The 27,764-nt window shown below is 50.3% G+C and overlaps 1 pseudogene and 4 gene segments (V, D, J or C); all 5 read right to left on the bottom strand.

Annotated features, from left to right (window-relative positions):
- The window catches only part of LOC128584904 (probable non-functional immunoglobulin lambda variable 1-50), a 685,263-nt gene that overhangs the window by 495,711 nt on the left and 161,788 nt on the right, over positions 1 to 27,764 (bottom strand).
- LOC128583441 (immunoglobulin lambda variable 8-61-like) lies at positions 4,905 to 5,471 on the bottom strand. The segment is given in 2 exon segments: positions 4,905 to 5,224; positions 5,328 to 5,471. Coding segments are annotated over 2 exon segments (366 nt in total).
- LOC128583438 (immunoglobulin lambda variable 4-69-like) lies at positions 13,859 to 14,380 on the bottom strand. The segment is given in 2 exon segments: positions 13,859 to 14,193; positions 14,301 to 14,380. Coding segments are annotated over 2 exon segments (384 nt in total).
- Positions 23,804 to 24,363, bottom strand: LOC128583437 (immunoglobulin lambda variable 4-69-like). The segment is given in 2 exon segments: positions 23,804 to 24,120; positions 24,234 to 24,363. Coding segments are annotated over 2 exon segments (363 nt in total).
- LOC128583436 (immunoglobulin lambda variable 8-61-like) lies at positions 26,157 to 26,634 on the bottom strand (annotated as a pseudogene).

Below are 27,764 nucleotides of genomic sequence, written 5' to 3'. Positions count from 1 at the left end.
GGAGCTCTGGTTGGAATTGGGTTATTCAGCTGTGACAGTGATGATCAGCCTGACCCTCGGCCTGGAGCCCAGGGGTGTCGCGAGGACATGTTGACAGAGGATGATGAAGCTGACACCCCGGAAGGCCCATCACTCCTGTCCTGGTCCCAAACTCAGGGTGTCCTTCTAAACGCCTTGGTACCAGTCTTCATGGCGATCACCAGACTTTGTGCAGCTCCCTGTGTAGGAGAAGGGACCTGGCGACCCGGGCACATCACAGGCTCCACAAGGGGAGTGACACAAATACAGGTTGGGGGTTTCTGCTGCCTGATGTCCCACAGACCCCACATCACAGATTGGACTGTCGAGAAGCTTCAGAGGAGCAGGAGAGGAGAGGATACAGTCAGTGCCTGTGGGCAGGGAGACCACCCGTGGGGTCCCCATGTTCCTCAGTGGGATCAGCTGTAGGAAAGTCACATTCACGGGACCTACTTCCCCCAACTCCCCTGGAGCAGGCCCAGATTTCCCATCAGAGGTAGAGCATTCCCTTCCCCCTCTCACTTTCCTAAAATGGATTGGCTGCCTTAGGCCCAGAGCTGTCCCCACACCCACCCTCTATCCTGATGTGACAGCTGAAGCTGCAGGAACCCAGGCCAGCTCTGTGCCTGGAGTTGCTCCCAGGCCTGCGTTCTCATGCAGTATTTTCCATCTTTAAGTCCCATGCTTAGGACACAGTGACCCTCAGCCAATCTGCAGGGGACTGTCCACCTGCTCTGATCATGATTTCAGCTGGGAAAGGCTGATGTCTGTCTTTAAAAAAAAAACAAAGCCTTCTCATTAGGCCCAATTCACCTCACTTAGATAAACAGGCCACATTTTACTGTCCTCATGAGCTTTTTGTTTCTTGTTCTTTTCGGTTTTCTTGAGAAAAGCAACAATGTACAGAAATTCACAGTAAAAGCATTTTACACCAGAACGTGCTTCCGAGTAGAGTTCATGTGTAAGAGAGAAAGATTCAAATTGGAAAATTATCATAGAACAAGACACCCTGAGGAGGGTGGGCTTCTTGTCCCACTCCCCCATCTGCCTGTGTCACCGCGAGTAGTACTGTCCTGCCATGTGGCACAGTAATAGTCAGCCTCGTCCTCAGCCTGCAGCCCAGAGATGTGCAGGATCCCGGCATCGGCTAAGGCCAGGATCCAGAGAAGGGGCTGGGGACCCCGGTCTTTACTTGAGTGTTAGTACAGGAAGTACCAGGGAGGGCTCCTTGGCTTCTTCTGGGGCAGGATACACTACAGCTACCCACACTGGCGCCACTGCTAGGGTGCAGGTGAGTCTGGCTGATGCTCCCAGGGATACAGAGAGGGAGGGTGACTGAGTCAGCACAGGCTGGGAGAGGGAACCTGCAAACAGCACTTACTGTGGAAGGAATTAAGTATCAAGTTTGTAAGGAATCTTTGTCAGAAGATGAGAAGCAGGCTAGGAGCTGCTTTTGGCCTCTGAGGCCTGTTGTACCTGAGCAGTGAGAGAGGATCATGAGGAGGACAGGAGCCCAGGCCATGGCGGACACAGCCCTGGTCCCCACAGTGGGGCTGGGCTGCCCCAGGCCCCCTTTCTCCCCACAGCACAGGAGGGGCTGCTCATGCAAATGCGTTTCCATCCAGGGACTGCCTAGCCCTGACCACAGGGAGAGTGACACAGGCACAAGTTGGGGGGTTTCTGCTCCCTGATGTCCCACAGACCCACAATCACAGCCTAGACTGTTAAAAATCTCCAGTGAGGCAGGAGAGGGGAGGACAAAAGTCAGTGCCTGCGGTCTCAGGGAAACTCATCCATGGGGGCCCCGTGTTCCTGAGTGGGATCAGCTGTAGGAAAGTCACATTCATGGGACCAGCATTCCCCCAACTCCCCTGGAGCAGGCTCAGCATTTCCCAGTGGGAGAGGAGACTCACTTTCCCACACTCACTTCCTACAAGGAGGTTTCTGGCCTCAGTCCCAGAGCTATCCCCACACCTACCCTCTATCCTGATGTGACAACTACAGCTGCAGGAACCCATGAGTGAGCCAGGCCAGCTGTGTGCCTGGCATTCCTCCCTGACCCGTGTCCTCAGCTGCATTTCACATCCCCCTGCCTGGTCCCCGGGACATAGGGAGCCTCAGGCAGCCCTGAGCACAGGTGACTGGGAGGAAAGGGGAGGTCTCTGCTGTGACAACTGGAAGGACACAGTCCATGCTGTAGGACTGTCCACCTGCTGAGATGGTCCCTGAGAACTAAGATGTGAGACAGGAGAGGCTAATTTTTTATGTTTCCTTAACAAGGCCAGCCCCACAAGCACCGGATTCAGCACATGCGGATAAACAGGCAACATTTCAGTGTCATCAGGGGGCTTTGGGTTTTGCTTTTGGTTTTCCTGAGACTTCAGAAACATTTGGAGAGAAATGGAGAGTAGAAACATCAAAGGTGCTCCCAAGTAAAATTTGTACATTGGAGCATATTTAGAAATTTGAAAATTGCCACAGAGAAAGCTCCAGAGAAAGCTGAGGTTTCTGTCCCACTTCCTCATCTGCCTGTGTCACTGTGAGGAATACCACTGCTGTCCCAGCTCTGACAGTAATAATCAGCCTCGTCCTCAGACTGGAGGTTGGAGATGGTTAAGTAGCGGTCAGCCCCAGAGCCCGAGCCTGAGAAGCGGTCAGGGATCCCGTCCCCATTGCTGGAGCTTCCAGAACTGGTAACATACATCAAGTACCGAGGGGCCTTCCCTGGCTGCTGCTGGTGCCATGCAATGGTGGAGCCACTGAGCTCACTGCTCAGGGTGCAGGTGAGCTTGACTGAGGCTCCCAGGGAGGCAGATGCAGAGGGCGGCTGAGTCAGCACAGGCTGGGAGAGGGACTCTGGAAACACAGACACCTATTATGATCTAGAAGAAGGACAGGAAAGAAGGACATTCCTGCCATGGGTATGGGAAGTGGGCTGGGTGGTCAGGGTGCTAAGGACAAATCCTGACCTGTGCAGTGAAGGAGGAGGCTGAGGAGGAGGAGTGGGGTCCAGGCCATGGTGCAGACACCCCAGAGCTCTGCTGAGGCAGACACACTGCAGGTCTCTCTTATCCCCACGCCAGCCCCAGAGGAGAGAGAGGGGCCCTGCATGCAAATGTGCTGCTCTTGCCCTGCCCAGCCCAACCCTCCCTGGGCCTGTGTGCAGCCCCAATGGCTGGGTTTCATTTCTGGAAGGGGTGGGTCTATCTTGAGGCTCCCAGGGGGTCAGAGAGGACCCAGCTGCTGACTCCAGTGAGCTCTGAGCAGAGCCAGGGAGCAGGTGTCTGGCTTCCCAGCTGAGCCCCAGAGAGCCCTCGGTGACGGCCCCACAGTGCCCCCTGCTGCCCATGTCTAGATCCAGCGTGTCTGTGACCAGACGCCAGAGGGTCCTGACAGAGGCTTCTGCCTGTTCCAGTGTTCAGGAAAAGGGCGAATTAAAACAGACACCTACAGCAAGAGTATAGAGGAGGGAACCTTTAATTGCTGGAGACAACTCAGGTGCCTCAAGGCATGAAATGCTGAGTTCTGAGGAACAGTTTATTTCCAGGCTCTTTTATACCTTTTTTCCCTTCAGTTCAACATCAGCTACATAGTTATGGCTACAGATGTTAGAACCCAGGTCCTGTTGTTAGTTACAGAGTCTGTTTTCCTTTGGCTTTTCCAGGTTGTTCTGCTCAGTGTAACGTGTGTTCTTCTCTTAGAGGAGGAGTTCTTCCGCAGCTGCCTGCTGCTTTCTCGGGATCACTAACAATTTTGAGATTTATTTCTCTTTCCTCATTCTTTCTTTTGAGACCCCATCACTCAGGAATGGGGTCTCATCTCATTTCCTGTCGGTATCTATAGCTCCTTGATAATATCACTGAGCTACGAGCATTTGGCTTGCGTTCTCTTTTATCACAACTGCAGAGACTGTGCCTTTCAGAAACTACATAAAGGGAGGTAATAAGCGAGGCAAAGGCAAACATCTTTCAGTCATAAAAACAAAACTTATAATCATAGGTTTCACATCTTCTTATTTTCACATCTCGCTTTTTTCTTTTCAGTTGAAAAGCATAAACTGGGAAACCTAACAGTTCCCTGGTCTCTGGGGGCAGCAGGAAGAAGAAGGGTTTGGTCACACCTATGACACGACTCTCACATCATCACCAGGAAGCAGAACGTGGGCCCCGTGTCTGCAGATCGAGCAGAGACCTGGGGGAGCCGCCCAGTTAATGCTGATCCCTGGACAGTCTCCAGCACAGTGGTTCTCAGGCTTCCTAATGCCTCAAACCTTTAATACAGTTCCTCATGTTGTGGCGACCCCCAACCATAAAATTACTTTTGTTGCTGTTACATAACTGTAATTTTGCTACTGTTATGACGGCCAGTAGCAATGACCTTCATAAGGTAAATATCTGATATGTAGGATGGTCTTAAGCGACCCACTGGTTGAGAAGCCCTGGTGTAGGCTGAGGAGTCGCATTTGTAACAAACTCCCAGCTGATTATGTCCTCTCAATACTACATCAAATATTCCCTGGTGTCCATAGTGAAATCACTGAGGATGTGTCTGTTCATGCTCCTTGAATAAGAAGAGGCTTGCTGGTCGTGTTGGCTGTTTGGGTGTTTGGGTCTCACTGTGGGTTTATGTATTTGGAGCACAGCCCCTTCCCTAGTACCCCATGCAGAGGGAAAGAGGGAGCTCGTCTTGGAGGAGTCACACTGGGGAGGTGGATATACCCTGGGACAGACTGGAGGAGGCACATGGCAGTGACCCCTGGGTAGGAGAAGGGGCAGGGAGACGCTGAGGCTGTGGGGTCTGCCTTTCCCACCAACGCACTTCTCTTCTGCTGGGGAGGGCTCAGGCGCTGTAGGCAGCAGGTGTTTTTGTTGCACTTCCCCGTGGGTTTAAGTCACTGTGGAAATGCCACCACCCACGTACAGTGAACAGTAATAATCGCTCTCGTCCTCAGCCTGGGCCCCCGTGATGGTGAGGGCGGCTTTGTTCCCAGCAATGGAGCCCGAGAAGCGACCAGGGACTCCAGAGGGGCGGTTGTTCGTGTTGTAGATAAGCGTTCGTGGAGACTGGCCTGGTGCCTGCTGGTACCAGCCTGGGTAATATCCCGTAGAGACTGACCCAGAGCTAAGGCCACAGGTGAGCGTGATTGTCCCTCCTGGAGACACTGATAGTGACGGTTCCTGGATCACCACAGTCTGAGAATCAGCCCCTGAAACCCACAGGAGAGACACAGTTATTGCTATGGCGATGAGGGTCACTCTGAGTCACTACTTTCTGTGGCCTCCCAGGAATACAGAGTCCCTTCCCCTGACCTGAGCTGTAGGCGAGCAGCCCAAGAAGGAGCGTTGTCCAGGCCATGGTGAAGACACTCACAAAGGTTCAACGTCCCCAGACTCCTCAGCTGAAAATTGGTGTCCTTGGGTCCTTTTCATGCCTCCCCAGAACAATTAGCAGGAGGAGGCTCTTCATGCAAATCAGTTTCACTGCTCTTCCTGCCACAGTGTTCACGCTGATGTCCGCTGGCAGAGACCTTGAGAGAGGCAGGTGCTGGAACCCCAGATAGACCAGTACCTACAAGGGCCTGAGATACTGAGGGGTGGGGCCAAGGTCTCACCAGACTCAGCTCCTGGCAATTCCCCTGTGACCCGAGTCCCAGGGTATCTGACTGTGGCTCAGCACCTCTTCATATCTGCTCCTCCAGCATCCATGGTCATCACCACACAGGGAGAGCACACATCATCCAAGCTTCAGCTCCCTGCTGTTCAACATGAATCTTTCTTGACGTAACTGGAGTTCTGCTTACTTCTATATTGGAATACATTTTTTCAGCTGTCAGCTACATTCATAAATAAGATGGGAATTTTCTTTTTTTTGTCATTGACATGGGCTTTATATTTGGCTGCTATCTGATCACTAGGACTGAATCTTTATTGATAATAGAAATCATGTTTTCATAGAAGGGAGTGAAAACATAGCTGATGTCCAGAATTGAATATTATGGACACACTCTTTCTAATAGGACACACTTTCTGGCATTCAGATAAGCTGTCTTTCAGTTTTGTTTTGTTTTTTTGTTTGTTTGTTTTAATTAAATCATAGCTGTGTACATTAATGCAGTCATGGGGTACAATGTGCTGGTTTTATATACAATTTGAAATGTTTTCATCAAACCTGTTAAAATAGCCTTCACCGCATTTTCTTAGTTATTCTGTTAAGACTTTTATACTCTACACTTACTAAATTTAACATGTAACCTTGTAAAATGCACCGTAGGTGTGTTCCCACCAATCACCTTCCCTCCAGCCATCCTCCCTCTCTTCCCTCCCCCTCTTCTTGGGCTATAGTTGGGTTATAGCTTTCATATGAAAGGTATAGATTAGTTTCATAGTAGAGCTGAGTACATTTGATACTTTTTCTTCCATTCTTGAGATACTTTGCTAAGAAGAATATGGTCCAGCTCCATCCATGTAAACATGAAAGAGGTTTATATGAATGAAAAGTCTCCATCTTTTTTTAAGTTTGCATAATATTCAATGGTGTACATGTACCACAATTTATTAATCCATTCATGGGTCGATGGGCACTTGGGCTTCTTCATGAATATGAATTGGGCTGCAATAAACATTCTGGTGCAAATATATTTGTTATAAAGTCATTGTTGGTCTTCCAGATATGTACCTAGTAGAGGAATCGAAGGATTGAATGGAAGGTCTATTTTTAAATCCCTAAGTGATCTCCAAAGATCTCAAATGTATTTGCAAGAAAAGGACAAGTGATATCATCTTAAGCTGAAGAAGACTGATGCACAGCCTACAGACATATGAAAAAAATGCTCATTATCCTTAATTATGAGGGAAATGCAAATCAAAACTACTTTGAGATATCATCTAACTCCAGTAAGATTAGCCCATATCACAAAAACCCAAGACCAGAGATTTTGGCGTGGATGTGGAGAAAAGGAAACACTTCTGCACTGCTGGTGGGAATGCAAACTAATATGTTCCTTTTGGAAAGATGTTTTGAGAACACTTCGAGAGCTAAAAAAAGACCTGCCATTCGATCCTATAATTCCTCTAATAGGTATATACCCAGAAGACCAAAAATCACATTATAACAAAGATATTTGTACCAGAATATTTATTGCAGCCCAGTTCATAATTGCTAAATCATGGAAGAAGCCCAAGTGTGCATCGACCCATGAATAGATTAATAAATTGTGGTATATGTACACCATGGAATATTATGCAGCCCTAAAAAAAGATGGAGACTTTACCTCTTTCATGTTTACATGGATGGAGCTGGAACATATACTTCTTAGCAAAGTATCTGAAGAATGGAAGAAAAAGTATCCAATGTACTCAGCCCTACTTTGAAACTAATTTATAGCTTTCATATGAAAGCTATAACCCAATTATAGCCTAAGAATATGGAGAAAAGGGAAAAGGAGGGGAGGGCCGGGGGGGATGGATGGAGGAAGGGTAATCAGTGGGACCACAACTACGGTGCATCTTACAATGGTACTTGTGAAACTTACTAAATGTGGAATATAAATGTTTTAACACAATAACTAAGAAAAAGCCAGAAAGGCTTGAGTCCCCATCAGTAAGCACAGGGCCCAGGCCCAGGATTAGGCTCCTTGGAGTGACTGGTCCTCCCTGCGCAGGTGTGTAGGGACTACAGGGCAGTCCTCCAGCGCCCCCTGCTGGTCTCAGCACACAGGTCCCCATGGTCCAGACACCTGCGGGCCCAGCTTGTCACTGCCGCTCCCCAGTCACTCTTTCTGTCACAGATGGATGGTCTTATTCCCCTACATTGTATTTCTGATGGAGTGTAATTTATTACTGTAACCTTTTTATTCTCAGAAGGAATCTTAAACTACGGGGGGTACACACATGTGCATTGATGACAACTCAAGGTCTTCTCTTCCCAACAGAAAATCCTGCAAAGATCATATGACTCCCCTGGTATATGATTTAAAGTATACACATATGTTAGTGTTACATAAAACTGCTCCTACAGGAATACACTCTGACCACCCTCACGTGAATCACCTCGTAGCAGAGTCTCCTGTGCATTTAGCTGTTTTAATTGCTCTGCTAGCAGGAAGCACAGCGTGGCTGAGGTGAGCAGCTGTGGGCCAGGCTGTGCCGTGTGTCAGAATCACACCCAGCCCACACTGACACTCTGGGACACCCCCTCACTCTGTCCTCACCCTCTACTCTCGGTGCACACTCCTGTCTCCTGGGGACACAGCCCATAGCCCTCCATCCTTCCCTCCTGAGTTGTCTCACAGGGGCTGTGAGGGGTTTGGGACTGAAGAATTCAATATGTGATTGTCATTAACCACATCATTGATGATCAGCATGGAAAATATATTTTGTTGACAAATGACTATAGGTTCTTAGTTTAATAAAATGTCAGTTTGCATATGGGGCCTCCTTGCTCAGCACCTGCAGGCCCATCACATCCTTCTCCTCTGTCTCTGCAGGAGCCCATGGGGTCTAGTCCATCCTACTGGTCACCTTCCCCAGGGCTCGTGCCCACGTTCCTCTCTTGAACAGTAGACCCTGAAGTCTAAGCTGTTACTTAACATCTTATCTTGAATGAACTCAGGACCCCAAATAGCAAATGTCCAGACAGAAGAAATTATTGACTTTGGCTCAGACCCGAGCCTCTTCCTGGGATTCTCATTTAGGTGACTCCACCTCCTCACTCCGTGGATGTGGGCTGAGTGTGTGCTTTGTGCCGAGCCGTGCTCTGAACCCTGCAGGTGCAGCAGTGAGGAAACAGAAAAATAGCAAAGACAAAAGCCGTTCTCATGGAGTTCTGGTCCCTGTGGAGAAAACAATTCACTATCCACAAGGACCCCCGATCCTCCTCAGACCCATAGGCATTTGGAGCCCATCTCGACTGCTCGGAGCCCCTCACGCCCCACAAGACATGGACACTGACCTTCTCCAAGCTTCGTCCACGCCCCCACCCCGTCTCCTCCCGGTCCTGCTCCGGGTGCTGAGTGCAGGTGCCCATCCCCACTCAGCTGGGCCCTGTGGAGCAGCTTTGTACTTTCCCCCCATAGTTACCTTATTTCATTTCATGCTAGACGCCTCTGAGTAATAGTTCTAATACATGTACCGGAGAAAGTTATCTCTAAAAAAATGTCCAATAGATTCTATCTTCATGAAAATTAAGTAAAAATCTTCATTTTACAGTCCAGGTTCCTCTGGTCCTTGCCCTGGTGTCACTGTCACCTGCTGGCTCTCATCTCCTGCTGTGGTCAGGGCAGAAGCAAATAGTCTCCAGCTGCAAAGGGGATACTGGACCCTGGACCCCCATGTTGCCTTTCCTTTAAACCCATAGCTGCCCCCTTACCCACCTCTACCCTGCTGTGACAGGTGAAGGTTCAAGTAGCAGCAGGTGAGCCAGGCCAGCCAAGTGCCTGGAATTGTGTCCTGACCCAAGTCCTCGGGCTGCATCGTTTTCCCTCCTATTTTCTGGTCCCTGGGATGGAGGGAGCCTCGGGCAGCCCTGAGCATGATGACTGGGGTTGGAAGGGGCGGTTTTGCTGTGACCCTTTTGGAAAGTTCTTAGAAATTGCTTAGAAATGTATTCTGCCAGCTGCCCTCACGTCCCTCCTCACGCCGTCCTCCCACAAGCCCTAGAGCAGCGACACTTTGCACTCCAGTTCTTTGCTACATCGTGACAATGGTGACGTTTGCCGCTCTAGTTCCAAATAAATTCTTTATTTCCGTCTGCAACCTCATCAGCCTGGTCTGCACTGTACATATTTCCATTAGTACTGTGGTGACAACCAGTTAACAGTGTCTATGGGATTCCAAATCGCTTCTCTCTTGTCTTCCTCTGACTCCTCTAAATGCTTCAAGCCTCTGCCCATTACCCTGTTCCAAAGCTGCGTCCAGATTTTCAGGTATTTTTAAAGCAGCAACTCACACCTCAGTACTAATTCCTGTGACTATCTATTTACCATTGCTACCAAGGCACACTCGAGCCTGAGGAATTTATAGAGAAAAGAGGTTTCTTTGGCTCACTATTCTTCAAAGTTTGTGAAAGAATGGGCCCAGCATCTGATTTCAGTGGGAACTTCAGGAATCTTCCAAGAGGAGGGCATAGAGGCTGGTCACATGACAGAGAAGGAGCCAGAGAAAGAAGGAGGGAGCCGGGCTCTTTCCAACCACCGCATCTCCCTGAGCTAACAGAGGGAGAACTCGCTCATTACTGCAGGGAGGGCACAGGCCGGCTTGAGGGACCTGCCCCCTGACCAGAGCCCCTCCCCGCAGGCCCCACCTGCAGCCCCAGGGAGCTCAGGTCCTGCTCACATCGCTTCCCTTCAGTCCCCCAAGTCTTTATTATGCGGCACAACTCTGCCATTCTTGGCAACAACACAAACGTTCCAGGAGTTCTCATCTGTAGGATTCTGGTCATCAAGCCCTATGGGCCTGGAAGTCCAAACCTAAGAAAGACACTGGGACAGCATGTGGTGGGCTCATCCTGTGTCTGTCACAGGGCCTGACAGAGCTGGGCAGTGTCCATATCTGAGTGTGCCTTAGTCTCAGGTGTCCACACAGCTCCTCCCCGGGCTCCCCACCCACCTCCATGTGCAATTTACAGGGCAGTTCTGAGAGCTCGGCCTCCCTAAGGAGCCTCCCCTGAAGTCAGCAGAGTCGCAAACCAATGAGGACAGGGCAGCCCCTCCCTGCAGGGCACCAGGAGCTGCTCCTCTTCCTCCCCCCTGGGCAGAGCAGAGCCTGCTCCCCAATGCCCAGGACCTGCCCTTGGGCCCAGCCTCTCCCTCTAGGCCCCCCTCTTCCTCTCAGTCCCTCCCTGACACAGTTTGCAGAAAGAAGGATGAATGAATGACTTAATGAAGTTTGTCAATCGCGGGCCCACCTTCCAGGGCGATGCAGACACTGAGTGCGATTCTGGGGGAGAGAGGGCAGGGGAGCCCTGGGGGTGCTGTTCCTGAACCTTGTTTCTCCTCATTGGGCACTGAGAGGAGTTACCACCTTTGAAGGGAACTTCACACCCTAATTTGATCCTGAACCATGGGCTAAACACTCCATCATCTCAGACACACAATGTAGGGACAGCCCCTGGGTTGGGAAGCCCCAAGTCCTCCCCTGGACTGAGCGTCCGTGAGCAGATGTGAGGAGCACCACTGCTCTGTCCCCAGGTCCCTAAGGAAGCCCTGATACCCCCATCTGCTCACCCTTCCCTCCCCCTGGGCAGAGGTAGCTTCTTCTTCAAATCTGTGCCTCTCCCCTAGGCTGTGCAGTCCCACTCAGGGCAGAGTGTGACCTGCCCCTGGGAGCTGGGTTGGGACAGAGACCACAGGGAGGGTGTGTCCTGCACACCCCAGAGTCTCTGGGAGGGACAGTGGGTGGGATGCAGAGCCCTGGAGGGAGGTTGCTGACTGTGGTCATCATGTGATCTTTCCGAGGACTTCTCAGGGACAGACCTAGGACTCCTGTGGCTTCAGCACTCAGGTCCTCTCATGTTTTCTCTTTGTCACTGATCTAGACTTCCCACTTTCCCCCCCATAGGTCACAAAGAATGCTGTCTTCCTCCTGGGGCACACCCATCACCACATCTGCTCACTACCTGTCCTCTGACCTCCCCCTGCTCACTTTATTTCACTTTTCCACATAAACCTGGGGCCTCGGTCCCCCTAAGCTGTCTCTGCAGGACCCACACTGCAGAGAGCTCAGCCCCTAACAGGACATCGGGGCCTGGGCTGCCCACGGCTGAGCCTCCTTCTCACTTCCCTTCTGCCCCAGCCCTAGGCCAAGCCAGAGCCAGGCCTTGCAGAGGCTGAGCCTACAGCTCCCTCAGGGTCAGACTTCACTGTCACAGTCAGTTCCTGAGGAGCAGAAGTAGAGAGGGAGATTCTGTGTGAACAGACTGCTGGAAGTGCTTTCTGATCATCCCAGACACGCACTGTCTGCCTATTAGACAGTTATCCTCGCTCCTCCCAGCCTATGGTCACTAATCGACAGCGGAGGATTAAAGACCTGGATACCACAGAAAATTCCAAGGTCCGGGAGCCCATCATGGTGCAGGAAGGAGCAGAGAGCAGAGAGCAGCTCCCCTGGTGGCTCTTGGCAGATGCTGGACCAGGTGACAGCTCTGTGTGGGCTGCGCTTTTATCCCTTAGGCCCCAAGAACTGAGATTCATTCCAGCATCATCTCAATTAAAGAAACACAGAGGGGAGAGAATAGGGTTCCCGGGGATTAACGACAGGAAGGTAAGTGTGAGGAGTCCCAGAGCCATCTCCTTACAGGGAGGGCTCATGTGCACCTGGAACCCAGGAGTCCCCTGCGGACACACTTTGAGGATTAAGAAGACCCAGATTTCCTGAGGCTTCAGAGGTCAGGGAATGATTCAGAAGCTTAAGCCAGGTGTAGGCAACATCTAGCGGGCTGGACAGGGGGGCCCTGGGCCTGTCAGGTCACATGTGGGAGGCTCTTATAGCCTCTGGAGACAAAAGTTCTACTTGCACAGGAAGCCAGTGAGGGAAGGTGGGATTCTCTGTGGCCCCATGAGGATGAGCCAAGGTAAGAGCCTCAGGCTTTCTGGGAGCAGTGACAGCACAAGCCACAACCTGAGCAGAGGTTGGTACAAGGTGGGGACAGAGAAGGGATGGATTTGAGGGGAACATGAGGAATACATCGCTGTGTCACTTCCCCATGGATGGGAGTTCGTGGTGGCATTGGGTTGTAATCAGCTCTAACAGTGATGGTCAGCTTGACCCTGTCCCTAGAGGTGAGGGGTATCAAGGAGGCCCTGGTGACAAAGGAGAATCAGGCTAAACCTCAGAAACTCCCAAAACTCCTGTCTGGTCACAATGTTTGTATTTCTTTCTGGGAGCCCTTGGTCTCCATAAGATCCATAGTCTGTGACACTCTCTGGGCAGTAGAAACTGACCTCGGGATGTGGGCACATCATCAGCTCCACAGGGAGGGTGAAACACGTGAAAGTTGGGGCATTTCTGGTCTCTGATGTCCCACAGACCCACATCACAGCCCGGACTTTAGAAAAACTCCAATGAGGCAGGAGAGGGGAGGACGAAAGTCAGTGCCTGTGGTCTCAGGGAAACCTGCTCATGGGGTCCCCATGTTTCTGTGTGGGATCAGCTATAGGAAAGTCACATTAATGGGATCTGCGTCCCCGAACTCCCCTGGAGCAATCTCAGCAGATCCCTGCAGAGGTGGAGTCTCCACTTCCCCTCTCACCTCCCACAGCAAGGTTGCTGCCTCAGCGCCATAGCTGTCCCCACATCCACCCTCTATCCTGATGTGACAACTATAGCTGCAGGAACCCATGAGTGAGCCAGGCCAGCTGTGTGCCTCGAATTCCTCCCTGACCCATGTCCTCAGCTGCATTTCAAATCCCCCTGCCTGGTCCCCAGGATATAGGGAACCCTGAGCACAGGTGACTGGGAGGGAAGAGGAGGTCTCTACTCTGACAACTGGAAGAACATAGTCCACGGGGTAGGACTGTCCACCTGCTGAGATGGTCCCTGGGTCCTGACCAACACATGAGCCAGGAGAGGCTCATTTTTCATGTTTCCTGGACAAGGCCAGCCCCACAGGCACTGGATTTATCACATGTGGATAAACAGGCAACATTTCAGTGTCATCAGGAGGCTTTGGGTTTTGCCTTTGGTTTTCCTGAGACTTCAGAAACTTTGGTGAGAAATTGAGAGTAGAAATATTTTAAACACCAAAGGTCTCCTAAGTACAGTTTGTGAATATGGAGCATATTTTGAATTTTGAAAATTGTCAGAGAGAAAGCTCCAGCTCAAGCTGAGGTTTTTGTCCCACTTCCTCATCTGCCCGTGTCACTGTGAGCAATAGCACTGCTGTCCCAGGTCTGACAGTAATAATCAGCCTCATCCTCAGACTGGAGGTTGGAGATGGTCAAGTAGCGGTCAGTCCCAGAGCCGGAGCCAGAGAAGCGGTCAGGGATCCCGTCCCCCTTGCTGCTGCTCCCAGCACTGTCAATCCACATCAGGTACCGTGGGGCCTTCCCCGGCTGCTGCTGGTGCCAAGCAACATCGTAGTAGCTGAGCTCACTGCTCAGGGTGCACGTGATCTTGACTGAGGCTCCCAGGGAGGCAGATGCAGAGGGCGGCTGAGTCAGCACAGGCTGGGAGAGGGACCCTGGAAACACAGACACCCATTATGACCTGGAGAAAAGACAGGAAGAAAGGACAGTCCTGGCATGGGTTTGAAAACTGGGGGTTCATGGTGCTGAGGACCGTCCTGACCTGTGCAGTGAAGGACGAGGCTGAGGAGGAGAAGTGGGGTCCAGGCCATGATGTGAACACCGCAGAGTTCTACTGAGGGAGGCACACTGCAGGTCTGTCTTATCCCCCCTCCAGCCCCAAAGGAGAGAGAGGGGCCCTGCATGCAAATGTGCTGCTCTTCCCCTGCCCAACCCAACCCTCCCTGGGCCTGTGCGAGCCACAGTGACTGGGTGACATTTGTCCGAGGGCTGTCCCTGGGCTGGGCCTAGCCTGAGCCTTCCCAGGGGCCCAAAGTGGGCAGGGATAGCTTCTGGCTACAGTGAGCCCAAAGCTAGGTGTGGGTCCCCAGCTGAAAGGTGGAATCTGTGTCCACAGATCCCTCAGGGACAGGCCCCCAATGTCCCCTGTGGCCTGGGTCTAGTCCTGCATGTCTGGGACAGATGCCAGGTGGTCCTGACAGAGGTTTCTGTCCCCACCAGGGCCTTGACCACTGACTAATCCCCAAGAGCACAGCCAGGCCCTCCTCAGGGCAGCTCCTACCTCATTGCAGGCCTTAGTTTTCTGTTTCTGCCTCCCGAGTTGGAACAAGACCTACAGCTCACACCACATTGAGTGGAATAGGTGTCTCCTGCGTAAACTGTGCGTGAACTAAAATGCACATTAGCTGAGAACAGGACAGGTCAGCCACGATCCCACTTCCCAGGCTGCTCTTGAAGCCCGTTTCTCTCTCCCCACTGAATCCCTCAGGAGATCACACACAGGGAGCAGAGTGGGGAGAGTCTGGGGGATAAAGGAGCAGGCTGGGGACCCACTGTGTTCACTTGGGAGTGAAGAGAAACCCAGGGAGGAGGAGAAGGTCCTCATAGTGATCAGAAAAGGGAATCAGCTCACTTGGATCTTCTTCTTAAGTGTGAGATCAGAGAAGTTCAAGAAAAATAGAGGATGTTACTGAAATTTTCTCAAAAGGATATTTTAAGTCCATGCCTTTTTTATGTATATCTTTTAGTAATTAGTTGAGGAACTCATAGCAGAGCAGGGGTGTGAAGTGAAAGGGAACATCCCATGATTCAAAAGGAGAAGAGGGAATCAGACAGAAGAAAGGGGAGGGGTGGGGATTGTCTTCACTGAACACAGGACTGGAGGAGAAGCCAGTGGGGAGATTGGGCTGGAAGCAGAGGTGGGGTTGAGTCAAGGAGGCTTGGGGTGTGTTTGCTTTCATTCCAGTATTTTTCCTTTAGAAAGTAGAGTCTCTCCCAGCTCCTCGGCTGTCTTGTCTGGTCTTCCTGCATAGACTCGGAATCCTTCTTTAATCAAAATTCTTTACTTCTCTTTGGAGAGGTTTCTTTTCTGTTTTCATTTGCTAGTGGGTCTCCTTGTTTTCCATCATTCTTATACATTTGGTGACATTGAGGCGTAGGTGTGGAGGTCTGGGGGAAGCACCTTCTATAAATGCAGAATCCCAGGCCCCACTCCAGTTGCCCTGAGTCAGAGTCCACATGTGACAGGCTCCCAGGTGATACCTGTGCCCAGGAATGTCTGACAGTCTCTGGTCTGACAGAGGCAGGGAGGCGCTGGCGGGTTTGGTGAAGGACTGCTCCTCATGCCTCTGTCTGCTCTGCCTCTCGCCAGTGTGTCCAGAAAAGTACCGCCCTGCGTCCCAATTTTTAAGTGGCGGGCTGAGCATAACGCACTTGAGGCTTCCCATCAAATGTGGCGGCAGCTCCCCCTGAGCTCACCTGTCCCAGGGATGACCTGAAGCCTTGTAATAACAACATGGTCTTTTCATCTTCACATCTTGATGCCAGTGAACAAGGGAAATAATTATAAGTTGTAAGTTCTCATCAGTACTTTCCGTAGTCATAATATTAATCAATACTTACATACATTTGTATTTTAAAGACGGGGGAATCACTGTGTTAATCCTAAGTGACAATTATGGGCATAAGGTAAAGAAATAGGGGCCCCATATGGTCATATTTGTGGAGGAAGTGAGGGCCAAGATGAGACAAATGCAATCAAATTTGGACGCACTGTGATGCTGCTTGTTTGGTACATCTGTGTTCTGGGACAACAGTCACGACGCGGCACACACTGGGCAGCCTAGAGCAACAGAAATGCGCCGCTCTGGAGGCCAGTCCTGCAAAGTCCAGAGACGGGGGTCCATGTGCTCTGGCCCTCTGGGGACATCCTACCTCCCTCTTATCAACAGTGGGTGGTTTGCTGACAGGGTTGGGTGTCCCTTGGTTTGCAGCCACCTAAGTCCCTTCTCTGCCCTCACCGTCACATGGCGTCCTCTCCACGTCCTTCTGTATTCTCAGAACACTAGTCACACCGAGTCAGGAGGCACCACACTCCTGTAAATGGCCTCTTCTTAGCTAACTTCACCTGCAATGATATTATATTTTAAATAAGGTTGAAAATGCATTTGTGTAATTTAGCATTACTGGGGGGTAGGACTACGATTTATCTTAGAAGATGGATTTATTTAATTATACCCATAGACAGGAAGAATCATTTCTACAATTTGATTTAAACATATTTAAAAATATTTTGAAATGTCACGCAACGTACACGTTGCATTCACATGTTGTATACTGTAAAAATGGAACCGAATGGAATAAACTTTATTATAATTATATACAACAAAAGCTCCTCTTCCCTTTACTCTAAGTTGACAATAAGAACATCACTGCAGACGCTTCTTTCTGAAGGAAATGTGTTTGATGTCAAACTTTAGATCTGACCCAGCTGATGTTAATCTTTAGATCTGATTTTAGATTTTTCTAGCACAGGATAATTAAATACTGCTCTTTTTGGTTTACATCCTTCTGAATCATCCAGAAATATCCTCCACTATGAGACTCAAATTAATTCAGACCCTTCTGTTCCATTCACCTTTCTCTCTGAGGATATTTAATCTGTAGGCTGCCCTGAGAGTTCAGCTGTCTGGTCATGTGATCCTGACATCCCATGATCACATTTGACTGACCCAGGCTCAAAGGTCAGTTTATGTCTTGTTCTTCCTCTGACCTGTGCCGAGAGCACCCCCGAGGTGCTGCAATAGTCCTCAGCCTGGACCATGGGCTGGGACCTAAGAGGGGTTAGGACAGCTTTGCCCCCAAGGAGAGAACCTGAGAACTCCCTGTCATTCGGGAGTGTTTCAGGCTTATGTCATAAATTAATGTCTTGGTGACTTGGCCAGACTTCTGCTGGATCCAGGAAGGACACTGACCACTGGTGGCTTCTCCAGTGCTGGAGCCACAGGTGAGAGTGACCATCTCTCATGATATGTAGGAAGCTCTTGGGTCACCACAGCCTGAAGACATACTCTGAACCCCAAATCAGACTCATGATAGGACTGAGGAAGGAACACAGAGGGACCCCTTCAAAGGCTGGTCTCAGAAATCTTTTTGTACCTGGGCAAAGAGTGAGGAGGAAGAGGAGTCCAGGCCATGGTGTGGCCTTTCCAGAAGTCTTCCAGACCCGCACTGTTTCTGGACTCTGGGATGGCTCTTTGATCTCCTCCTCAGCTCCGTGGGAGGAGGGTGTGTGTTGGGTTGTGCATTATGGGAATATGAGCCCTTCACCAACAGCACCAGCACAATCTGATTCTGTGTCACCCAGCCCAGTGAGCAGGAACAGTGTCAGGCAGGCTGGGTGCTGGGAGCTCTGAGTTTGCCCCTTAGGAGGAAGCACCTGCTGTTACCTCTAACTCAGGCCAGTGAGCTCAGGCCCAGGGAGCATTAAATTTGAACATTTGACTTTTCCAGACCTGGCTCAGCCGTGAGGAGACCCACAGCTCCCCCTGCTGCGCTGAGGTAACTGTCGTTCGTACTTTCTTTACTTCAGTGAAGCATCTTCCCTAGTGCCTGAAATTTAGTTTCATATTTACTTGTACTCGAGTCTTTACAAAATGTTATTTTAGAAAAACCTTTTATTTCATTAAAACATTTGTTCTATACTTTACATTTAGTTTTTATTATTTGTACATTTTTCTGAGACTTTATCTTTTGCCATTTGTTTCAAAAATATCTGAAAAAGCTGATGAAAAGAATTGTCAGATTTCGGACTTACACACATCAGTCATACAACTTCATCACCAGATCATCTCAGTGCCTATGTCTGCGGATCCTGTTTTCCTCTATTCCCTGTTCTTGATATGACAAGTGATTTCTTATTGTATCTAAGACATTTCAGATATTATATCATGGCACTCCTGGAGGTTTTGTCAATAGAGTTGAAATATCCCCTGGTGTTTGTTTATTAGTTTTCTCTATTGGTTTTCATTTTGTCACTCTAGGAAGAAATGATACACATTGCTTTTGTAATTATTTACTTTCAGAGTTTGAAGTCAAATTGTATTGAAAATAAAGTTTCCGACAGTCTGTTTTCCATCTGCTGAAATGGTCCTGAAGCCTCACGTCTCTCTCATCCTGTGTCACGATCTTCCTCCTTGAAGGTGGCCACATAGGCCCCAGTGATGCTTATGACTTGAGGAAGGGGAAATACACTTTTGGTCTGAAGTGACGTCTTCACTAGATGAGCCTCCCATGTACACTTAGTGACCTACCTCCTGCATTTCTTCTCTGGAAACGTTGGGGCTGAAGGAGGAGCTGCAGGAGATCTTCACATTCTGCGTCAACAATGGAGTCTTCCCCAGAACTGCCCCCAGCCCTGGGAACACTTTTTGCCTCCACAGGTGATACAACTTCAGGTCTTCTGTGTGGGTCATTAGTGGGTCTTCTCCCCAGCAGTGAGCCCCTACTGTTTGATCCTGCAATTACTCTACTGGGTATGTATCCAGATGACCAACAATCACTTTACAACAAAGACATTTTCACCGGAATTTTTATTGCAGTCCAATGTATAATTGCCAAGTTATGCAAGCAGCCCAAGCGCCCATCAACCCACGAATGGATTAACCAATTGTAGTATATCTACACCATAGAATAGTCTGCAGACATAAAATAGATGGAGATTTTACCTCTTTTTTGTTTACATGGATGGAGCTGTAAAATATTCTTCTTAGTAAAGTATCTCAAGAAGGGAAGAAAAAGTATCCAATGTACTCTGTACTATTATGAAACCAATATATAATCACTCACACTTTCACATGAAAGATAAAACACAAGTATAGTCCAGGATGAAGGAGGGAAGAGGAGAAGGGGGGGGAGAGGGTGGATGCAGGGAGGGTAATCAGTGGGATCTCACCTATGGTGTATATTGCAAGGATACATGTCAAATCTATTAAGAGTGGAGTATCAATGTCTTAACACGATAATTAAGTGAGGTGAAGACTATGTCAACCAGTTTGATGTAAGGATTCAAAATTGTAAATAAAATCAGCACATTGTACCCCATAAATGCATTAATCTACACAGTTATGATTTAATAAAAAATTAAGAAGTTAAAAAAAAAAACAGGGTTTCGAGTCAGCACACCCTGGGAGCTGCTGGTCCTCTAGGAAAAGCCACACCCAGTGTCACAACTGCTTCCAGGACGACATGGAGGCCACCTCCCCCCAGCTGCAGGGGCTACAAGTGGTTGGGTCAGCAGAGACTGAGCCCAAGATTCTGAACTTCAGGACAGACACAGGGGGAGAAGAGTGAGTCAGTGGACAGAGACACACCCAGAGTCCCTGGTCCTTTTATCCCCAGCCTGATGCCTGGATAAGTAAGAAGGGAAGAGAAGGAGCGGGGCCACGCATGATGGAGACCCCCACACAGCTGTGGATCCTGAGGACCAGGGCTTGGAACCCTCTTAGTCACTCTTAGCCCTTCCAGAAGCCCAGGGGGAGGGAAGAACCATTCATGCAAACCACTCTCCCCCTGGGCTGTCCCAGCCCTCCTTGGCCTTTACCTGCCACCGCTGCCTGCAAAGATTACCCTGGGAGAGATGGGCCTGGGTGGGCCTATTCTTTGGTTCTCCAGAGGCCTGTGAGGACACAGCTGCTGGCCCAGTGAGCACAGGGCAGAGGGCTCATGCCAGGCCAGGTGGAACTCCCAGCTGGGACAAAAGCTCAGGCCTCAGAGACAGGCCACAGTGTCCTCTGCTGCCCAGACCAGACCTGCCCATGTGTCCCGTCTGCCCCTCTGTGCACTGTGCCCTCCCAGAAAGGATGCAGCTGGGCAGTTTCCATGCCCCACACATGTTAGCCTCAGGTGTCTGCACAGCCTCCTGGCCCTGGGCTCCCCTGGCCAGTCCATGTGAATAGGAAAGTACTGGGTGCCTGGCTCCCCTGTTGGCAGCAGAGCAGGAAGCCCAGTGGGGACAAGGCAGCCCCTCTCTCCAGGGCATCAGGAGCTGCTCCTCTTCCTCCTCCCTGGGGCAGCGCAGAACCTGCTCCCCAGGTGGCCAGGACCTGCCCTCAGGTCCAGCCTCTCCCTCCAGTGCACACTTTCCCCCACCCAGCCCCCCACTGACACAGATTGCAGATAGAGAAGAATATGAATGAAAAATATTTGCTCATCCCAGGCACACTTCCTAGGGCAATGCAGAAACTGAGTGTGACTGTGAAGGAGAAAAGGGAGGTGGCCCTGGGGGTGCTCGTCCCTGACGCTTCTCCCTCCTCCCTGGACACTGAGAGGACATTAGCCCATTTCAAGGTTAGACTCAGCACCCTCTACTCCCACCCTGGGCACATGGAGTGAACACTCTTGCCATCTCAGACACAGAGTGTGGGGACAGGGCCTGGGACAGAGGCCCTGGACCGTAAGGGGCCCTCAGGCAGCCTGGAGTCCTCACCTGGCCAGAGCCTCAGTGAGCACAGGGAGGGAGCAGGGGAAGGGAGGAGTCCAGGTGTGGGGAGCACCTCTGCTCTGCTCCCCAGGCCCCTAGTGGAGCCCTGATGCCCCATCTGCTCACCCTCCCCTTCCCCTGGGCAGAGGAGGCCCCTTCTTCAAATCTGTGCTTCTCCCCTGGGCTCTGCCACCCCACTCAGTAGAAAGTGTGACCTGCCCCTGGGAGCTGGTGCTGGAACACAGACACAGGAAGGGTGTGACCTGTACACCCCAGAGGCCCTGGGAGGGACAGCAGGAGGGACAGATGTCTCTGCATAAAGGACAGTCACCATGGTTGTTCTGTGATCTTCTCCAGGGCCCCTCAGGAACAGGCCCATGTCTTCTTCAACTCAAGGGTTCTGGACCTACTAGGTCTTCTCTTTGTCACAGCTCTAGTCCCCATGGGTCCTCTCACTAAGTGTCACAAAAGGTAATCTTTTCTTCATGCTGCACCCCATTACCACATCTGCCCCACACCTGTCCTCTGACCTCCCCCTGCTCACTTCACTTTGCTTTTCATCATAACCCTGGGGCCTCAGCCCCCTAAGGCTGTCTCTGCAGGAGCCACACTGCAGAGAGCTCAGCCCCTGGTGGGAAAGCTGGGCCTGGGTCGCGCACGGCTGAGCCTCCCTCTTGCTTCCCTTCTGCACCAGCCCTCGGCCAAGCCAGAGCCAGGCCTTGTAGATGCTGAGCCTTCATGTCCCATAGGGTCAGACTTCACTGTCACAGTTTCTGAGGGGAAGATGAGCAGATGGAGATTCTGTCTGAACAGACTGCTGGAAGTGATTTCTGATCATCCAAGACAGACACCATCTGCCTATTAGAAATCACTCCCCCACCCTGAGCCCCTGGTCACTAATGGGGCATGGAGTGTTGGGAATCCTGCTGGAGCAAAAAAGCTCAGGAGCTCATTAGGAAGCCAGAATGAGCAGGGGGCAGAGAGATAGTAGGTCCCATGGTGGCTCTTGGCAGATTCTGCTTGAACAGGTGACAGCTTCTGTGAACTGTGCTTTTTATCACTGTTATCCCACCAAAACTAACGTTCATTCCAGCATCTTCCCAACCAAAGACACACAGAGAGGAAAGAATCAGGTTCATGGGATTAAAGTAGGGAAGGTGACAGTGAATAGCCCCAGATCCATCTCCTACATGAGGGTTCATCCTGCACCTGGGAATCCAGGAGTTCTCTGGGACACACTGTAAGGATAAGGAGGGCCCAGCTTCCCTAAGGCTTCAGAGCTCAGGGAATGATGTAGAAAGACTTCCATATGTGCAGTTGACATATAGGGGTTCTGGGCAGAGGGGACTTGGGTAGCCATGTCACACAAGCTACATTTTTATCCCCAGTGATACCCCCACACACATGTGGACAGCTCTTATAGTCCCTGGAGACAAAAGACCCTTTTGCACTGGGAAGCCAGTGAGAGGTGTGATTCTCCTTGACCCCATGAAGATGAGGCAAGTTGAGAGCATCAGACTTTCTGGGAGCACAAGTGACAGCAGAATCCACAACTGGAGCATGTGTTGGTCAAAGGCAAGGACAGGTGATGGATGGATTTGATGGTGACCATCAAGGGTAGACCCTGGTCTCATCCACCCATGGATGGGAGCTCTTCGTGACATTGGGTTGTATTCAACCAATTCAACCTGACCCTGTCACTGGAGTCAAAGGTATCAAGGAAGTCATGTGACAAAGGAGAGTCCAGAGAATCTCAGAACATCCAAGACTATTGTCTGGTCACAGACTCAGGCTTTCTGTCTGGGGACTCTTAGTACACAGGCTCCATAGTCCCCCGCAATGACCCGTGCACACCATGAGCTCCCCAGGGAGAGTGACATGAGGCACACATTGGGACACTTCTGGTCCCTGATGTCCCATAGACTCTACATCATATACTGGACTCTTGAAAAGTTCCAGTGAGGCAGGAGAGGAGCAGACAGAAGTCAGTGTCATGGGTTCAGGGAAGACCGCCCATGGGGTCCCCATGTTCCTGAGTGGGATGAGACACAGGAAAGTCTCATTCTTGAGACTTACATCCCCCAACTCCCGAAGAGCAGGCTCAGCATTTCCCAGGAGAGATGGATCCTTCCCTTCCCCTCTCACCTCCCACAGGAGGTTTGCTGCCTCAGGCCCATAGCTGTCCCCACACCCACTCTCTTATCCCGAGGTGACAGAATCAGCTGCAGGAATACATCAGTGAGCCAGGCCAGCTCTGTGGTTAGAATTCCTCCCTGACCTGTGTCCTCACCTGCATTTCACATCCCCCTTCCTGGTTCCTAGGACGTAAGGACCTCAGGCAGCCCTGAGCACAGGTGACTGGGAGGGAAGGGGAGGTCGCTGCTGTGACAAATGGAAGGGCACAGTCCATGTGAAGGACTGTCCACTTACTGAGATGGTCCCTAGGTACTGACAAAAATGTGAACCCGGAGAGGTTCATTTTCCACGTTTCAAGTGAAAAAGGCCAGCCCCACGGACACTGGTTCTAGAGCATTTGAATTGTCAATGTTTAGTGTTACAGGAGGTTTTTTTGTTTTCTTGTTTGTTTGTTTTTTCATTAATGTTATAGTTTTCCTGAGACTTCAGGAACAGTAAGTGGAAAACCGAGAGAAGAAACATTTTAAATGAGAGGTGCTTCCAAGTACTGTTTGACTCCATGGAACATGTTTTAAAATTTGACAATTAACACAGAACAAGACCCTGAGCAGGCTGAGGTTTTTGTCACACTTCCTCATCTGCCTGTGTCATCATGTAAAAACACTGCTGTCACCACTTCCACAGTAATAATCAGCTTCATCCTCAGACTGGAGGTTGCAGATGGTTAAGTAGCAGTCAGCCCCAGAGCTGGAGCCAGAAAAGCGGTCAGGGATCCCATCCCCCTTGTCGGAGCTTCCATCACTGTAAAGCCACATCAAGTACCGAGGGGCCTTCCCTGGCTGCTGCTGGTGCCATGCAATGCCATAGCCACTGTGTCCACTGTCCAGGGTGCAGGTGAGCTTGACCGAGGCTCCCAGGGAGGCAGAAGCAGAGGGCGGCTGAGTCAGTGCAAGCTGTGAGAGGGACCCTGGAAACACAGACACCCATTATAACCTGGAGGAAGGACCAGAGGGAAGGCCATGGCATGGTTTGGGAAGTGGGCTGGGGAGGGTGGGTCGGGATGCTGAGGACCGTCCTGACCTGTGCAGTGAAGGAGGATGATGAAGAAGAGTGCGGTCCAGGCCATGGTGCAGACACCCCAGAGCTCTGCTGAGGCAGACAGGCTGCAGGTCTCTCTTATCCCCCCTCTAGCCCCAGGGGACAGAGAGGGGCCCTGCATGCAAATGTGCTGCTCTTGCCCTGCCCAGCCCAACCCTCCCTGGGTCTATGTGCAGCCCCAATGTCTGAGTATCATTTCTTATAAAAGTGAGTGTATACTGGGCCCGACCTGAGTCTCCCAGGGGGCCAGAGAGGACCCAGCTGCTGACTCCAGTGAGCTCTGAGCAGAGCCAGGGACCAGGTGTCTGGCTTCCCAGCTGAGCCCCAGAGAGCCCTCGGTGACGGCCCCACAGCGCCCCTTGCTGCCCATGTCTAGATCCAGCGTGTCTGTGACCAGATGCCAGGGGGTCCTGACAGAGGCTTCTGCCTGTTCCAGTGTTCAGGAAAAGGGCGAATTAAAACAGACACCTACAGCAAGAGTATAGAGGAGGGAACCTTTAATCGCTGGCGATAACTCAGGTGCCTCAAGGCATGAAATGCTGAGTTCTGAGGAACAGTTTATTTCCTGGCTCTTTTATACCTTTTTTCCCTTCAGTTCAACATCAGCTACATAGTTACGGCTACAGATGTTAGAACCCAGGGTACTGTTGTTAGTTACAGAGTCTGTTTTCCTTTGGCTTTTCCAGGTTGTTCTGGTTCAGTGTAACGTGTGTTCTCTTAGAGGAGGAGTTCTTCCGCAGCTGCCTGCTGCTTTCTCGGGATCACTAACAAGTATGAGATTTATTTCTCTTTCCTCATTCTTTCTTTTGAGACCCCATCACTCAGGAATGGGGTCTCATCTCATTTCTTGTCGGTATCTATAGCTCCTTGATAATATCACTGAGCTACGAGCATTTGGCTTGCGTTCTCTTTTATCACAACTGCAGAGACTGTGCCTTTCAGAAACTACATAAAGGGAGGTAATAAGCGAGGCAAAAGCAAACATCTTCCAATCATAAAAACAAAACTTATAATCATAGGTTTAAATCTTCTTATTTTCACATCTTTCTTGTGTCTTTTCAGTTGAAAAGCATAAACTGGGAAACCTAACAGTTCCCTGGTCTCTGGGGGCAGCAGGAAGAAGGAAGGTTTGACCACACCTATGACACGACTCTCGCACCATCACCAGGAAGCAGAATGTGGGCCCCTTGTCTGCAGATCGAGCAGAGACCTGGGGGAGCCGCCCAGTTAATGCTGATCCTGGACAGTCTCCAGCACAGTGGTTCTCAGGCTTCCTAATGCCTCAAACCTTTAATACAGTTCCTCAAGTTGTGGCGACCCCCAACCATAAAATTACTTTTGTTGCTGTTACATAACTGTAATTTTGCTACTGTTATGACGGCCAGTAGCAATGACCTTCATAAGGTAAAATCTGATATGTAGGATGGTCTTAAGCGACCCACTGGTTGAGAAGCCCTGGTGTAGGCTGAGGAGTCGCATTTGTAACAAACTCCCAGCTGATTATATCCTCTCAATACTACATCAAATATTCCCTGGTGTCCATAGTGAAATCACTGAGAATGTGTCTGTTCATGCTCCTGAATAAGAAGAGGCTTGCTGGTCGTGTTGGCTGTTTGGGTGTCTGGGTCTCACTGTGGGTTTATGTATTTTGGAGCACAGCCCCTTCCCTAGTATCCCATGCAGAGAGGGAAAGAGGGAGCTCGTCTTGGAGGAGTCACACTGGGGAGGTGGATATACCCTGGGACAGACTGGAGGAGGCACATGGCAGTGACCCCTGGGTAGGAGAAGGGGCAGGGAGACGCTGAGGCTGTGGGGTCTGCCTTTCCCACCAACGCACTTCTCTTCTGCTGGGGAGGGCTCAGGCGCTGTAGGCAGCAGGTGTTTTTGTTGCACTTCCCCGTGGGTTTAAATCACTGTGGAAATGCCACCACCCACGTACAGTGAACAGTAATAATCGCTCTCGTCCTCAGCCTGGGCCCCCGTGATGGTGAGGGCGGCTTTGTTCCCAGCAATGGAGCCCGAGAAGCGACCAGGGACTCCAGAGGGGCGGTTGTTCGTGCTGTAGATAAGCGTTCGTGGAGACTGGCCTGCTGCCTGCTGGTACCAGCCTGGGTAATATCCCGTAGAGACTGACCCAGAGCTAAGGCCACAGGTGAGTGTGGTCGTCCCTCCTGGAGACACTCACAGTGATGGTTCCTGGATCACCACAGTCTGAGAATCAGCCCCTGCAACCCACAGGAGAGACACAGTTATTGCTATGGCGATGAGGGTCACCCTGAGTCCCTACTTTCTGTGGCCTCCCAGGAATACGGAGTCCCTTCCCCTGACCTGAGCTATAGGCGAGCAGCCCAAGAAGGAGCGTTGTCCAGGCCATGGTGAAGACACTCACAAAGATTCAATGTCCCCAGACTCCTCAGCTGGGAATTGGTGTCCTTGGGTCCTTTTCATGCCTCCCCAGAACAATTAGCAGGAGGAGGCTCTTCATACAAATCAGTTTCACTGCTCTTCCTGCCCCACTGTTCACGCTGATGTCCGCTGGCAGAGACCTTGAGAGGGGCAGGTGCTGGAAGCCCAGAGAGACCAGTACCTACAAGGGCCTGAGATACTGAGGGGTGGGGCCAAGGTCTCACCAGACTCAGCTCCTGGCAATCCCCCTGTGACCCGAGTTCCAGGGTATCTGACTGTGGCTCGGCACCTCTTCATATCTGCTCCTCCAGCACCCATGGTCATTACCACACAGGGAGAGCACACATCATCCTAGCTTCAGCTCCCTGCAGTTCAACATGAATCTTTCTTGACGTAACTGGAGTTCTGCTTACTTATATATTGGATAACATTTTTTGAGCTGTCAGCTACATTCATAAATAAGATGGGAATTTTCTTTTTTTTTTTTGTCATTGATATGGGTTATATGTTTGGCTGCTATCTGATCACTAGGACTGAATCTTTACTGATAATAGAAATCATGTTTTCATAGAAGGGAGTGAAAACATATCTGATGTCCAGAATTGAATATTATGGACACACTCTTTCTAATAGGACACACTTTCTGGCATTCAGATAAGCTGTCTTTCAGTTTTGTTTTTTTTAATTAAATCATAGCTGTGTACATTAATGCAGTCATGGGGTACAATGTGCTGGTTTTATATACAATTTGAAATGTTTTCATCAAACCAGTTAAAATAGCCTTCACCGCATTTTTTGGTTATTCTGTTAAGACTTTTATACTCTACACTTACTAAATTTAACATGTAACCTTGTAAAATGCACCGTAGGTGTGTTCCCACCAATCACCTTCCCTCCAGCCATCCTCCCTCTCTTCCCTCCCCCTCTTCTTGGGCTATAGTTGGGTTATAGCTTTCATATGAAAGGTATAGATTAGTTTCATAGTAGAGCTGAGTACATTTGATACTTTTTCTTCCATTCTTGAGATACTTTGCTAAGAAGAATACGGTCCAGCTCCATCCATGTAAACATGAAAGAGGTTTATATGAATGAAAAGTCTCCATCTTT

The sequence above is a fragment of the Nycticebus coucang genome, chromosome 4 (assembly GCF_027406575.1).
Source record: "Nycticebus coucang isolate mNycCou1 chromosome 4, mNycCou1.pri, whole genome shotgun sequence".
Lineage (NCBI taxonomy): Eukaryota > Metazoa > Chordata > Mammalia > Primates > Lorisidae > Nycticebus > Nycticebus coucang.
Note: the sequence above shows the minus strand (reverse complement) of the source record. Positions and strands in the feature narration are given on the sequence as shown.